Source organism: Synchiropus splendidus, chromosome 7, assembly GCF_027744825.2.
Source record: "Synchiropus splendidus isolate RoL2022-P1 chromosome 7, RoL_Sspl_1.0, whole genome shotgun sequence".
In the NCBI taxonomy this organism is placed as follows: Eukaryota; Metazoa; Chordata; class Actinopteri; order Syngnathiformes; family Callionymidae; genus Synchiropus; species Synchiropus splendidus.
Window position 1 is genome coordinate 15,891,750 of NC_071340.1, and position 12,003 is coordinate 15,903,752.

The 12,003-nt window shown below is 45.1% G+C and overlaps 2 protein-coding genes across 3 annotated transcripts; one reads left to right on the top strand and one right to left on the bottom strand.

Annotated features, from left to right (window-relative positions):
* Positions 1–1,440: 1,440 nt before the first annotated feature.
* arrdc3a (arrestin domain containing 3a) lies at positions 1,441–7,712 on the bottom strand. 2 transcript variants are annotated; one of them, XM_053871491.1, is made up of 8 exons: positions 7,175–7,712; positions 5,470–5,551; positions 5,238–5,385; positions 5,056–5,158; positions 4,662–4,918; positions 4,180–4,336; positions 3,958–4,100; positions 1,441–3,878 (listed from the first exon to the last, which is right to left on the bottom strand). In XM_053871491.1, the coding sequence occupies exons 1-8, from the start codon at positions 7,452–7,454 to the stop codon at positions 3,810–3,812; spliced, it is 1,239 nt and encodes a 412-aa protein (XP_053727466.1). In that variant the 5' UTR covers positions 7,455–7,712; the 3' UTR covers positions 1,441–3,809. The 2 variants fall into 2 exon arrangements, with proteins under 2 accessions (XP_053727466.1, XP_053727467.1); XM_053871492.1 differs by having other exon boundaries at positions 5,470–5,622; positions 7,175–7,321.
* Positions 7,713–8,662: 950 nt separating this feature from the next.
* On the top strand, positions 8,663–11,714 carry arsk (arylsulfatase family, member K). The gene is made up of 8 exons (XM_053871516.1): positions 8,663–9,177; positions 9,636–9,765; positions 9,852–10,011; positions 10,114–10,390; positions 10,454–10,625; positions 10,706–10,930; positions 10,993–11,205; positions 11,267–11,714. The coding sequence occupies exons 1-8, from the start codon at positions 9,076–9,078 to the stop codon at positions 11,539–11,541; spliced, it is 1,554 nt and encodes a 517-aa protein (XP_053727491.1). The 5' UTR covers positions 8,663–9,075; the 3' UTR covers positions 11,542–11,714.
* Positions 11,715–12,003: the final 289 nt, after the last annotated feature.

Genomic DNA, 12,003 nt, shown 5'->3' on the forward strand with positions numbered 1-12,003 from the left:
CTTTCTTGGTGACCAGTGAATTCATTCTATCCTTTGCTGTTTTACTGATGTGCTTTTGGTCAAACATTCACCACAGTTGTGCTGTTTTCTTTCGGCTGGACAAACACTGATGAGGTGATTTTCAGCCCGTCTCTGACTAAACGCTGTCAGCTTGACCGAGTATGCGTGTTAATGATGACTGTACAGTAGCAGACGCGGTCAATGATTATCCCCACCGCTGCAGCAGTTAAACTACAACCGATTTCATACAAATCCCTCTTTAAAAACAGTGGGATCCTGACTCAGCACTTGTCCATTTTTACCACGCTGACGGAATTTTGGATCACGTCCTGCGTGTGAATGTATTGTTCCGTGGAATGTGGAGGGAGCGGTGTGTGTGTGTGTGCGGCTGGTTATTATGTCACAGTGGTGATGTGGCAGCACATGTTAAGGGGGCCTCAGTCCAAACTTAAAACCTCTGGATCACAGGGGCTTCTGGGTAGTTGGATTAGCATTGTGAGGAAACAGCTGAGGCCTGCGAAGCGTCAGCACTTGCCGCTCACATACAACTCAATCTACGCTCTCCAACAATAACCGCCGCCCTCCTCTTTTTCCATCAGCCAGGGTCAGACACCCACAAAAGCCATGGGTGGACCAAAGTCAAAAGAGGAGCTGGGGGTGGGGATGAAGAAAGGCAAGTGCATGGTCAAAGCTGCTGACTCATCAAAGTGATGGAAGAACACCCAAAGAAGTGCTGTGTTTAATCCAGTCTGGATTACAATAGATTACCAGTTATCGTTTAATGGCCGATAAGATGCTTCTCCAGTCAGTTACGCAACTGTGCACCGTTCGCTCACATCAGCAGAAATCCAATGTGCTGAGCTCATGAGCAGCATCAGCCCCGCAGTTTCCACAAAAGAGATCAATCGGCTTGACGTAGTAGAGTAGAGTGAAATTGATCGCTTACGAAATACATTCATGAAAATCTGAATAGGTCATGAATGAGGGCTGCTCCTCACTCAGACAAGGAGCTCGCTGACATTCTTAACTTCACCTAAGCAATTTGCCGCAACAAATGTGGTTCATAGTTCTACAGTTTAGTAAGATAGTTGGCATATCAGCCAGTTGCATTCCTCGGTCATGAAAAAGGAAATGTTTGTTTGTATTTAATAAAAACTAACCTCTGTTCCTCAACACATCACTGCAGTTTTGTTGTAGTTCAGTTACACATGTAGAACAAAATATTAGACCTAACAAACCCAAAACATTTTTAGATAGAGCTGTTGCATTTACAAACAAGTGGGTGGAGAAAAGCTTGTGAATCCTTGGCCCTAAGGGAACTTGCTGCAACGTGTTACACTTGACCACCTGATGGGGCGCTGTTGCACTTGTAAACTTCCAGACCAGATCTTAACTCATTGCAGAATTGGGCTGAGAGAAAAAGTGACAGAGACGGCAACATAATTTTAAACAAAAAAATGTTTATTCAAATCAAAAAGGAAGAGCTAGACAAAGGGTTTAAATCATTCAGAACACTGTATATTCATAGAATATCCATACACTGTTATGATTAACAGACAAAAATAACGGTAAAAACATACAAATGGAGAAGGAGAAAAATAATCTGAGCGATATTGCACTTTTTTTTTTTCTAAAATGTCATTTGCATCTGAACATTTCAGCTCCTGTCTCGATCAGGTCAGGAGTTTAGCTTAGTTTTGACATTGGACAAATCGGCGGCCCATGCAAACACACTATGGAATTCACCAACCTGAAACAAATGCGAGCTTATTCATTCACGCGTAGCTTGCTAGGCTGTTCCTTAAACAACTGCAGAGAAGTAAGAGGAGAGACGCTTACTGCTGAGAGTGCTGTTTGTCTGCACCCCCACGTTTAACTAAATCTTTGTCAGGAGAGGAGGGGGTTTGATCAACAGCTGCTCCCACCGAAGCCAGAGGGCCACTGCGGGGGTCAGGAGGGCAGACTCAGTCATGCTGCTCATCAAACTAAGAAGCTAACTCAGCCCAGGAATAGACACAAAGGATAAACATTTACTGAGCCTCAACTGAAATCTGACATTTTAGTTTCATTCCCTCTTCCCTTTTTGTCCTATAAACAAACGCGGAAAATAACAAACAGAAAAGATACAGCAGGAGTTAACGTAAAGTTTTTTTGTTTTTTAGTCAAGGCCACTAAGATAAGATCACTTTGATGATCTTTAGTTTTGTCTTTTGCCATCAGAATAGTAGATCTAGTCGCCGGCTGGATCTCCGTAAGAGCGTCGACACACAAACGCACACAGACTTCACATACAAACGTGTCAGCTACATGTAAACTTAAAAAAAGGACAAAAGAATGCACTATGAGCAATTCTCTAACAATATTAGTACAAATGCTGGGTAGCTCAGACCTTTGCCAAAAATGCGTCTTTCAAAAAAAGTGCTGTTCTGTTTTCTTTCCTTGGGTTTTGGTAAACTTCTGTTCAGATGGTCTGTGTTGACTGAGTGAGAAAACCAATGTATTACTCATGTCGAACCTACTTCTACTTGTTCTGACCACTGTGAACAGAAGCTTAACAACGTTCCCAGCTTGTAATTTAGGCTGGATCAGTGCCTTCCTTTAAGTTTTTTTTTTTCTTTCACTTGTTACAAGCATTTTGGCTTCACTGGTCTGGCAACTATTGGCTGGACAAGATGGACAAGTGTAGCGCAGCTAAAAGGGAATGTCATTTATCTTTTTAAAGATGTTATTTACCGACATTTTTGGAAACTTCATATGACAGTGCAATTACAAAAAAAAAACTCCAACAGTTTGGCAAGTGAAAAGCCCACCTGAGACCTTGCTATAGGGCAGCTATGCAAGCGAAGCCATCCCCAAAATTCAGAGTTAGAAGGGCTGCTAGCAACATGAGCACCTTCATGTGCCACATTCAGTTGGTGGCACAGAAGGGTCTGCAACCCCTCTAGTCCAGAATCTGGAGCTTCATCAACACAATGAAGGCAACAAACTTTTTCAGGATGGAAGCAGGAATAAAAAGCGTTTAAAAAAAAAAAAAAAAAAAGGGAAGCCACACTCGGATCAAAGCGGAGAAGTCTTAGAGAGCATCCAGGCGACGATAGTGTGCTGTTGTTGTCTTGCAATCACAATGAAAATTGTCCCCCCCCCCCAAAAAAAACAAAACAAAACAAAAGTCAGTGCATTGTTCTCGTCTTTCTCAGTCTCCCCCACTGCTGCTCTCTGTGTAAAGTTGAGCTTGCAGTCTTGGTCTGGGCCACTACGACGCTGAGGCCAGACCGTTTAGTGATTTCTCATCAAAACAGAGCCACACAAAACGAGTAAATAACAAAATGTGCAAAACAAAATCCCAAATGAGGCAGGAGCATCCAAGTTTCTTGCTCTGTCGGCGACAGAATTCTCGACGTCCCATTTCCTTGGGTGGATGTGACTTCATGAGTCGCGTCGTCTCAGGGAGGAGCCATGTCCTTATGTGCCATGGGTGCAAGAGAAGGAGCTCGGCATGCGGATCCTCTTCCACGCCACTGAGATCTCTTCAGGACTACTTGTGGGGTTTTGTAGTTTCATGCAGATTAGGTTTGTCTGCATGATTCCACACGTCCATAAAGAAGTGACGCCCCGGTTTCTGTCTCTGAGGGGCGGCTGGACCAGCTTTGTTCCGTCCAACACTGCGGCAGTCTTTGTTGGTTGGGAGGACACTTTGTTTTTCTCTGGCTGTCAACAGTGCTTCTCAAACGCTGTTGTTGGAGAGAAAGGAACAGGCTCGGCACATGGATTCCATCTGGATCTCCAAATGAGTCTGGGGAGTCGGAGCCTCAGCGTGACGGACAGGTGTCGAGCCTGCGCTCCTCGGTGCGTCCGGCGTGATCCGGGTTTGGATCGATCTGTGAATGGAATGAAAAACCTTGATAAGTACAAGAACGGTGGCATCAACAGGAAAGGCAGTGAAAAGCCAGCGCTTACCTCAGAGTACAGAGGTGGAGGCTGGAAGCGGAACTCATGGATGTAGGCGAAAAGAGGCCCGTTCAGGTCGTCGCGAGCTCCTGGTGTGTCCAGACTGCTCTGCCTCTGCTCCTCTGTCACGATCTCAGCGTAGCTTGGAGGAGCTGTAGACAAACATGCACAAGCTTCTTAGCACCTGCAGAACGTTTCACCTATAAATGGAGGTTTAGAAATGTCTCCTACCTTCCGGTCTCTCAGGCAGACCCATGCCCAGCCAGCTCATGCTGCACTGGCTGCTGACACTGGAGGTGCGTGAACCGAAGGGGTGCAGGGGGATGGTTCCGATGACTAAAGGCAGGGTGAGCGACAGGTTTATTGCCCCAGGAATATCCACGTACACCTGAACCGAGACAGTAAATCATGAGGTGAACATGAACTGTACAGGTAAACTCATCGCCGTTACATATAGGTCAATGTCTCCCACTCGGTCACTTATGCAAGAAAGCTGTCTGTTCCTAGAGGAAGGAGGTTAGGCGCAGCCTCCAGGCAGGTGCTGCCATAGGTATTCTGGGCTAATGCTCTTAGCAGCATGCAGAGGCAACACCTGCTATACAATCCACCGCCCACATATGAAAGTGCTGCCTAGTCACCCGGGTCAATTATCAGCAGGTAGCTCCAGGACAAAGAGGTGCCAGGCTAATAATAGAAGCCACTCCTGCACTCACCATGAGAGAGTATTCCACTCTGATGATGCTGCAGTCCAGTATGGAGGGCGACACCGGGGGGATCTTCAGCATCTTGCCGCTCCACGTCTCTGTTTTGCCAGACGACAGGGACTCTCCTCTCAGGTTGGCCACCAACTGCTTGACCTCCTTCATCTTCCCTTTGGCATAGAATGTCTGAGTTTGGTAGATGGCGGCCTTTGGCACCACCATGCGGGATGAGCAGTTCTCGATCTCGGCAAAGATCTGGATCGATTCTCCTGTAGAGTTGGAGCGGAGACACCGGCAGAAGTTTAGCCTCACATTTAATCATTCACAGTCCCGGATCAATAAAGTCATCTGCGGAGCGCTTATCTTTTAATGGAAGACTTGAACCTTTCCAAGAAACAGTGCTCACCTGGTGTGTATCCCTTCCTTTCGATTTTGGCACTTAGGGAAATTGGACCTGAGGTGCAGAACCAGCAGCAAAGAGTTTTGTCTTTGGTGCCGGCCTGTGGAGACTGCAAAAAAACCCAAAATAAATTAGAAACACACTCCTTTTGATCACGTATTACTTTAGCTTCCCATGCTATCACGCACCAGCAGTAATGGAGTGTTGATGTCAATGTGCTCGAAGACTGTAAATTCCTTCTTGGTCTTCATGGGCAGGAGCCACGGTCTGTGGAGCTCAGCCTTCACCCAGTAGCGCACACTGCCATGCTTCCCTTCAAAGGAGGTAGCCAGAGGTCTGTGGAAAATCAAAACACAATTAGCCCATGCGATAACTATAACAATAAGTTTACCACTTTGTGTCTCAGGAAAGGAAACTCACGTCTGTGGAAGCTCCAGGCTGAATTCATACTCGTGTCTTCCTGAATGGATAGTGGTGAGTCCTTCCTCAGAGTTGTCGTCGTCTGAAACACAAGGAGGACAATATTCCAAACACCTGTGTACCATACCTGGCAAACATTCTCTACGGAGGCATCTGAAAGTCATACCGAAAGGAGACAGGGTGGGGAAGACAGAAGAAAATAAAAAAAGGCTTTTATCGGGTTGTGAATGTGGAAGGTGCTGAGATGAGACCACTGCAGAAGTTGATGCCGACTACAACTTTGACTGTTGGTCAGAAAATCTAACTAGTTTTAGAGGTGTGCTGTACTATAGATCATAGTATCAGGTAGACACTTGTTTAAAAGAATAAAAATCAATGATTATCCTCATTTTCCACCAAAACTAAAATATATACATACAAAAATGTATCCATCTAATAGCAAGCAGTCTTTGTTGAGTGGCGATCACAAAACAACACCCACTGATCGCTCTCAGACAGCAGCTTTAAAAGACGGAATTATTCAACAATAAACCAGAAATATCGATATTCGATAACTTGTTCTATTTAGATGTTAAATATGGAGAAGGAGGACGCTGGCCTGTGGCAAGCAGACGTGTGGTAAACAAGTGCAGAGCTGTCAGTCACACTGCAGACTCCAGCAGGAGGAGACCGGCCTAAACCGGTGCGAGCAGCTTCAGCAGCCGCTCCGCTCTCATTAAGTATTCAGCGAGTAAGTCTCCTCCGACCGCCTACTACAGCTGTTTACACAGTCGGACGGTTGAGCGTCTGCAGCGATGAACTTGACGTGTCGCTCACTTAGTGTTTTATGCGAAAGATGCACGACGGCGCAACTTTAACGCTCATTTATTCGCCGTCATGTAGTCATTGCATTTCACCGCTTATAAGCGGTTTGCCCAACTTAAATGGCGTCAGATATATTTAAAAACAAGTCTAATAAACGTGATTTGAAGTCACCTTTTTTTTATATTGTTGATACTTTATTCATTTTTTTTAAACATGCAATCAATTTTAAAATAAATATAAACCATTTATTACATTATTCATAAGTTATTACAAATATTTATGCACAATAAACGGGCGTTGGTGCATTCGGTCTCATTTTAGCGATCATTTTGAACAAAGTCGTAAACTTGAATCTGGCGTGCAGCACCTCAGTTACAAAAGTTGCAGAAATGTCTGCAAGAGAGTGACGTCACCGACCACACATGAGCACCTCAGCCAGTTACAACCCTGGAGGGGCGGGGCTTCGCCTCTACATCCCACCCACTCTCGGTCCAGTTTTCTGAACAGGATTGAACCGCTTTGAACAATGGGTGGAAACTTCGCTAGAGTGACAAAGAAAGCGCTTATATTGAGTGAAAACGCGACGATATTGGTTTAAACCTCTACTAGGACAGTAGCCAAGGCTTTTGTGGACCCTGCTGTGTGTGTAAAATTGTAAAAAGAAAGGTTTTTCGCGTGAAAAACAACTAAAAAACAACCCTGTGCTCACGCTGTCATTCATTCTGACAGCGTCAGTTACTAACCACCGAGTCAGCAGCAAATGTCATTTCGCAAGTTTATTTTAAAGGAAGTCTGTGAAAATGAGGTGATTCTAGATGTGACGAAGAAGTATTTGGTGAGCATGTGTTTGAAAGCGAGCATGAGCATCAGCCAAACTCGTGCATCCACCGGGGCTTCTTACCTCGCTCATGCCCGATCAGAACATCTTTGTGGTTCAGGTACTCCACTTCCTCGGTGTAGTTCTGCGTGTAGGCTGTGTTGGAGCCCGCGTTTCTTGACTCAGTCCAGCGAACTTTTGCAAATCCTTTGGCGTGGATCTTCAGAGACTTGACCCGGATCTCCCCGGTCACCTCGACAACCACCCTCCCTGAGACACAGTCCCCGCTGGAGAAGACGGGGACGTTGCTGTCGTTGAGACAGTCGAAGCTTACAGTGAAGCTCTTCACCTTTCCGAGCACCATGGTGGACAAGGAAGTGGGCGACTTGGCGATGTAAAAAAAGCCTGTAAAAATACTCTCATAAGGGAAAAGAAAAGCTGCAGGTCTAGACACTGATCAGTATCTGCCCTGCCGGCAGCAGGAGGCACGATCAGTGGCTTCTTGCGGAGCAGCTCATTGAGATGTGAGGCTGAGTAACAGCAGCGGATGCTGTTATCGTCCCTCGGATGGTCTCCAGTCAAAGACAAGGGAAACCTGGCGGCTCAGCTCACTTTAAGCGACGGGCGCTGTGAAAAACAACCTTGTGCGCATGCGCGGGCTCGACGGCCCCCACTTCCCTGCAGCCTGCTGAAACAAGACAGAAAGTGTGGCACCGAGCCAGACGGCAAGTTCGTTCCGAACAGCTGGAAGACTGCGGCTCATCTCGGCGTGTGAAAACTGTCTGCCGTCGAATGCGGTTATTGTCTTTCATATCAACACGTGCTTTTAGAAACCAACAATGTTGAAAAGTCCAAATCACACATCAAATTATTTTTTTTAAAAATGTAACGACCAGCATCGATATTTACATTTGTGCCAGTCTACAATCTCTATGGAATTAGAATAATACAAAAAAATCAGATGTAGAAATACTGACAGTGTGTTTGTTCACAAGTTTTGGTGGTGATTGAAAATATTTAAATGAAGTTGAGTTGTCCATCAAAAGCAAGTCGTTGTCAACCACGTTCCTGTGTGAACAAGGATGTCAGTCTGAACATCAACAGCCACACTAGAGTCAATGTTTTGAACCGTGTTTAGACAAGACGAAGAAGGTGGTGGACTCAACGGAGACATGGAGCTCGATTCACCCTGACAGAAACATCTGATAACCATCTTATGTTACCGTTTTATAAGAAGGGCTCATGCTGAAATGGGGGTTGGGAAGCTTCATTGTGTTTGGAGAAAAACAACTCTGCGGTTCAAAACGCCATCTTGTGGCGATAGAGCCCGTGTCGAGGCGACACCTGTTGATCACGTCGGGGTTCATGCTGGGTCCAACAGGTCAGACATCAAGCTTGAACTGTATGGGCGCCTTTTATTTAGTGATTTCCGTCTTGTAGTGTGCTTCGGTCTGCAGGGTCCAGAAGATCCTCCTTTGATCACAGTTTTCACAACCGTGGGAATTAACGCGGAATTCTTTTATGTGACTTTATTTTCTGGAGCGATAGATTCTACTTTAATGGAACATTCAAAGAGGATGGAATTCACGTACTTCATGAACTGAAGACCAAAAACAAAAATCATGAATCATCATTCCTCAACAACACATTTAGGTTCATTACAAAGAAAACACTGCCCCCCTCTGGCAGTAATTTGTAACTGTTGAAAAATGTTCATGCATTTATAGGGTTTTGAAAAGCGCGAAAACACACAACTGTATCGAGTCCATATGATCATTGCTCTGTTTAAATGATTTAACTCCAGTATTCAACCGAATTTGTCTTATTAGAAAGACACACCAACCTTACAACGACACCTCTTATTTTGAATGGTGTACCCGGATGTTTTTAACCTTTTAATTTAAACTGCTTCCTATTTCATATCTGCAGTTCAAATCGGAAGTTGCGATTCTGTTTGATTACGCCATAAATAGTTGAATACAAGAATGAGTCTGGCTCGTAGCCTGGTTTTAGTATTTGCTTATTGCGGTTTAGGTTTATGTCAACACCCGAAACCGAACATCGTGGTAGTGATGAGCGATGGGTTTGTGAGTATGAATAATCGTCTGATCGGAAACCTTTGACCTCGTAACCTCTAGATTTCAGTTAGTTACAAATGGTTAATGCTGTACTTTTGTTGCCCATTTAGTTACGTGTCATTGTTTACCATGACATCCAATTGTTAGTCACATATTTGAGTTTTTTTTTATTAGGAACAAGGAACGTTAAAGATGAGGTCAGTGGTAAGTGTGAGGGCCACCTAGAGGAATTGTGTTTAAACCTTGAACCAGCCACAAGTACAGGATGCTTGCATCACGGTGACGAGGTTGAAGTCTTCTTTAATTGTGTGTGAGTCATCTGGTTGTGGAGATTGTCTCTTCGCCTAATTGTAGCAATGAAATGTTTCCTGTGACCCAAGCTTTTTAAGAGAAGCAAGTCAAAGCAACCACACCGTTTAATGACTGTATTGTTCTACCGTTCACCTGAAGTGAGCTTTGTTCTCCAGGATGGGCGGCTCACGTTTGATCCTGGCAGCAGAGTGGTTCAGCTTCCATTCATCAACTACCTGCGAGAGCTGGGTACCATCTTCACCAATGCCTACACCAACTCTCCCATCTGCTGCCCGTCCAGAGCCGGTGAACCTCTTGAACCCTTCTGTCATTGTTTAGTTGGATTGGATTGGATTTTTTTTTTTTAATTAATATTTCATCTTTGCTGCCAGCAATGTGGAGTGGCAAGTTTGTCCATCTAACTCAGTCCTGGAATAATTACAAGTGCCTCGATTCCAACTCCACGACTTGGATGGATTTACTTCAGAGGAGTGGATATGTTACCAAAATGATTGGGAAGCTGGACTATGTCTCTGGGAGTCATTCTGTCAGGTTCGAGTTGTTTTGTTACCATTTAAATGAGCAGAACATTGTTTTCCATATGTCTTATTTCTGAATTGTTTTTTTTGTTTGTTTGTTTGTTTGTTCCTGCAGCAACAGAGTTGAGGCCTGGACTCGTGACGTTCCCCTCCTTCTGAGTCAAGAGGGGCGGCCTGTTACACAGCTAGTGGGGAACATGTCTACTGTTAGGATTCAGATGACGGACTGGAGGAACACGGACATGGCTGTGCAGTGGATCCAGCAGAGGTCCTCGCAGCAGCCTTTCGCTCTCTATCTCGGCCTCAATCTACCACACCCCTACAGAACAGACTCACTCGGCCCCACAGCAGGAGGATCCACGTTCCGCACATCTCCATATTGGCTTGCGAAGGTCTCATGTGCTTGTTGATCTATTTGAATCACTGCACACAACCGTTTCAACGCTGTCTTCCAGGTGGCATCAGACCTTATAGCTGTGCCCAAGTGGCTCCCCCTGGCTTCAATGCACCATGTGGACTACTACTCCACCTTCACCAAAAACTGCAGCGGCGATTTCACGAAGGATGAAGTGAAATCAATTCGAGCCTTTTACTATGCCATGTGCGCAGAGACGGACGCCATGCTGGGTTTGTGGACCAAAATATCAGTGTCCCCGCTAAGTGAGTTTATTTACACCGACATCCTTGTCTGGCAACCTTCCTGCCAGGCCACATCATTTCGGCGCTGAGACACACAGGTCTGCTCAACAACACAGTAGTCCTCTTCACGGCTGACCATGGAGAGCTCGCCATGGAGCACCGTCAGTTCTACAAGATGTCCATGTTTGAGGGAAGTTCTCATGTTCCTCTTCTCATCATGGGACCTGGACTGAAGTCTAGCTGGCAGGTCGACCAGCTTGTGTCTTTGGTGGATGTGTATCCAACTGTGCTGGGTAAGGCAAAATCCAAGTGCAACTTCGGATGACTTGCTTATTTTCTTATTGTTTAAATGCAGATATTGCTGGTATTCCAGCTGGAACTGACCTGAGTGGACATTCCCTGCTTCCATTAGCATCCAAGTATACATTCTCCAAGAGGCGACGCCCTGACTGGGTGCTGAGTGAATATCACGGCTGTAATGTTAATGCCTCCACATACATGCTGAGGCGTGGTCGCTGGAAATACATCACATATGCTGATGGCCTGAGTGTGGCGCCACAGCTTTTTGGTCAGTTCCCAACACTTGGATCGACTCTCTTACATTAAAGCTAATATCCTCATTTTTACAGACCTGAAATCAGATCGAGAGGAGCTTCATAATGTGGCGGTTGAATTCCCAGACGTGCTGGCAGACCTGGATGCAGTCCTGCTGGGCGTGGTGGACTATCCCAAAGTCTCTAAAGCGGTTCATCTTTACAACAAGGAAGGCTTCAGTGACTGGCGCCGGGGTTTAGGAGGGAACTACAGTCAAGTCATTGCCAACCTCAGATGGCACGTGGACTGGCAGAAAGATGCTTCTGGAAATGAGAGATTGATTGACTTGTGGCTCAATGGCTCCTTGTAGATTTTCTCATCATAACACAAGTATATTTTATATTCAATGCATTGACGTTCTCTTTGTTTTCCAGCAACAGTATTTAAAATGTCATTTCACACATCGCCGTGTTCTTAAATGAAATTGAAATGTTGTGACAGTCATATTTTACATGTCCTTAAAATGAATACAGCAAAGTCTACCTGCCTAAATCACACTACACTCTGTATGTCTGTTGTTTTTACTCTTTTACTTTTTTTTTGGCCCTGACTTTATTGTTGAGAAACCTGATCCAGTTCTCCAGTGGTAAGATAGAGATGTTACCCGGCCACTGATTTACATGACCTTTCCTGGGTCTGCCCTGGGGCCTCCCCCCTCAATGCATTTTGTTTCGCATTGTCACACATTTCTTAGCTCTTATTTATATCCATTGATCTAGCTATTTTACAAATGAAAGTGTGGCGTATATTGCAGTTTGAATTAGTTTTCATT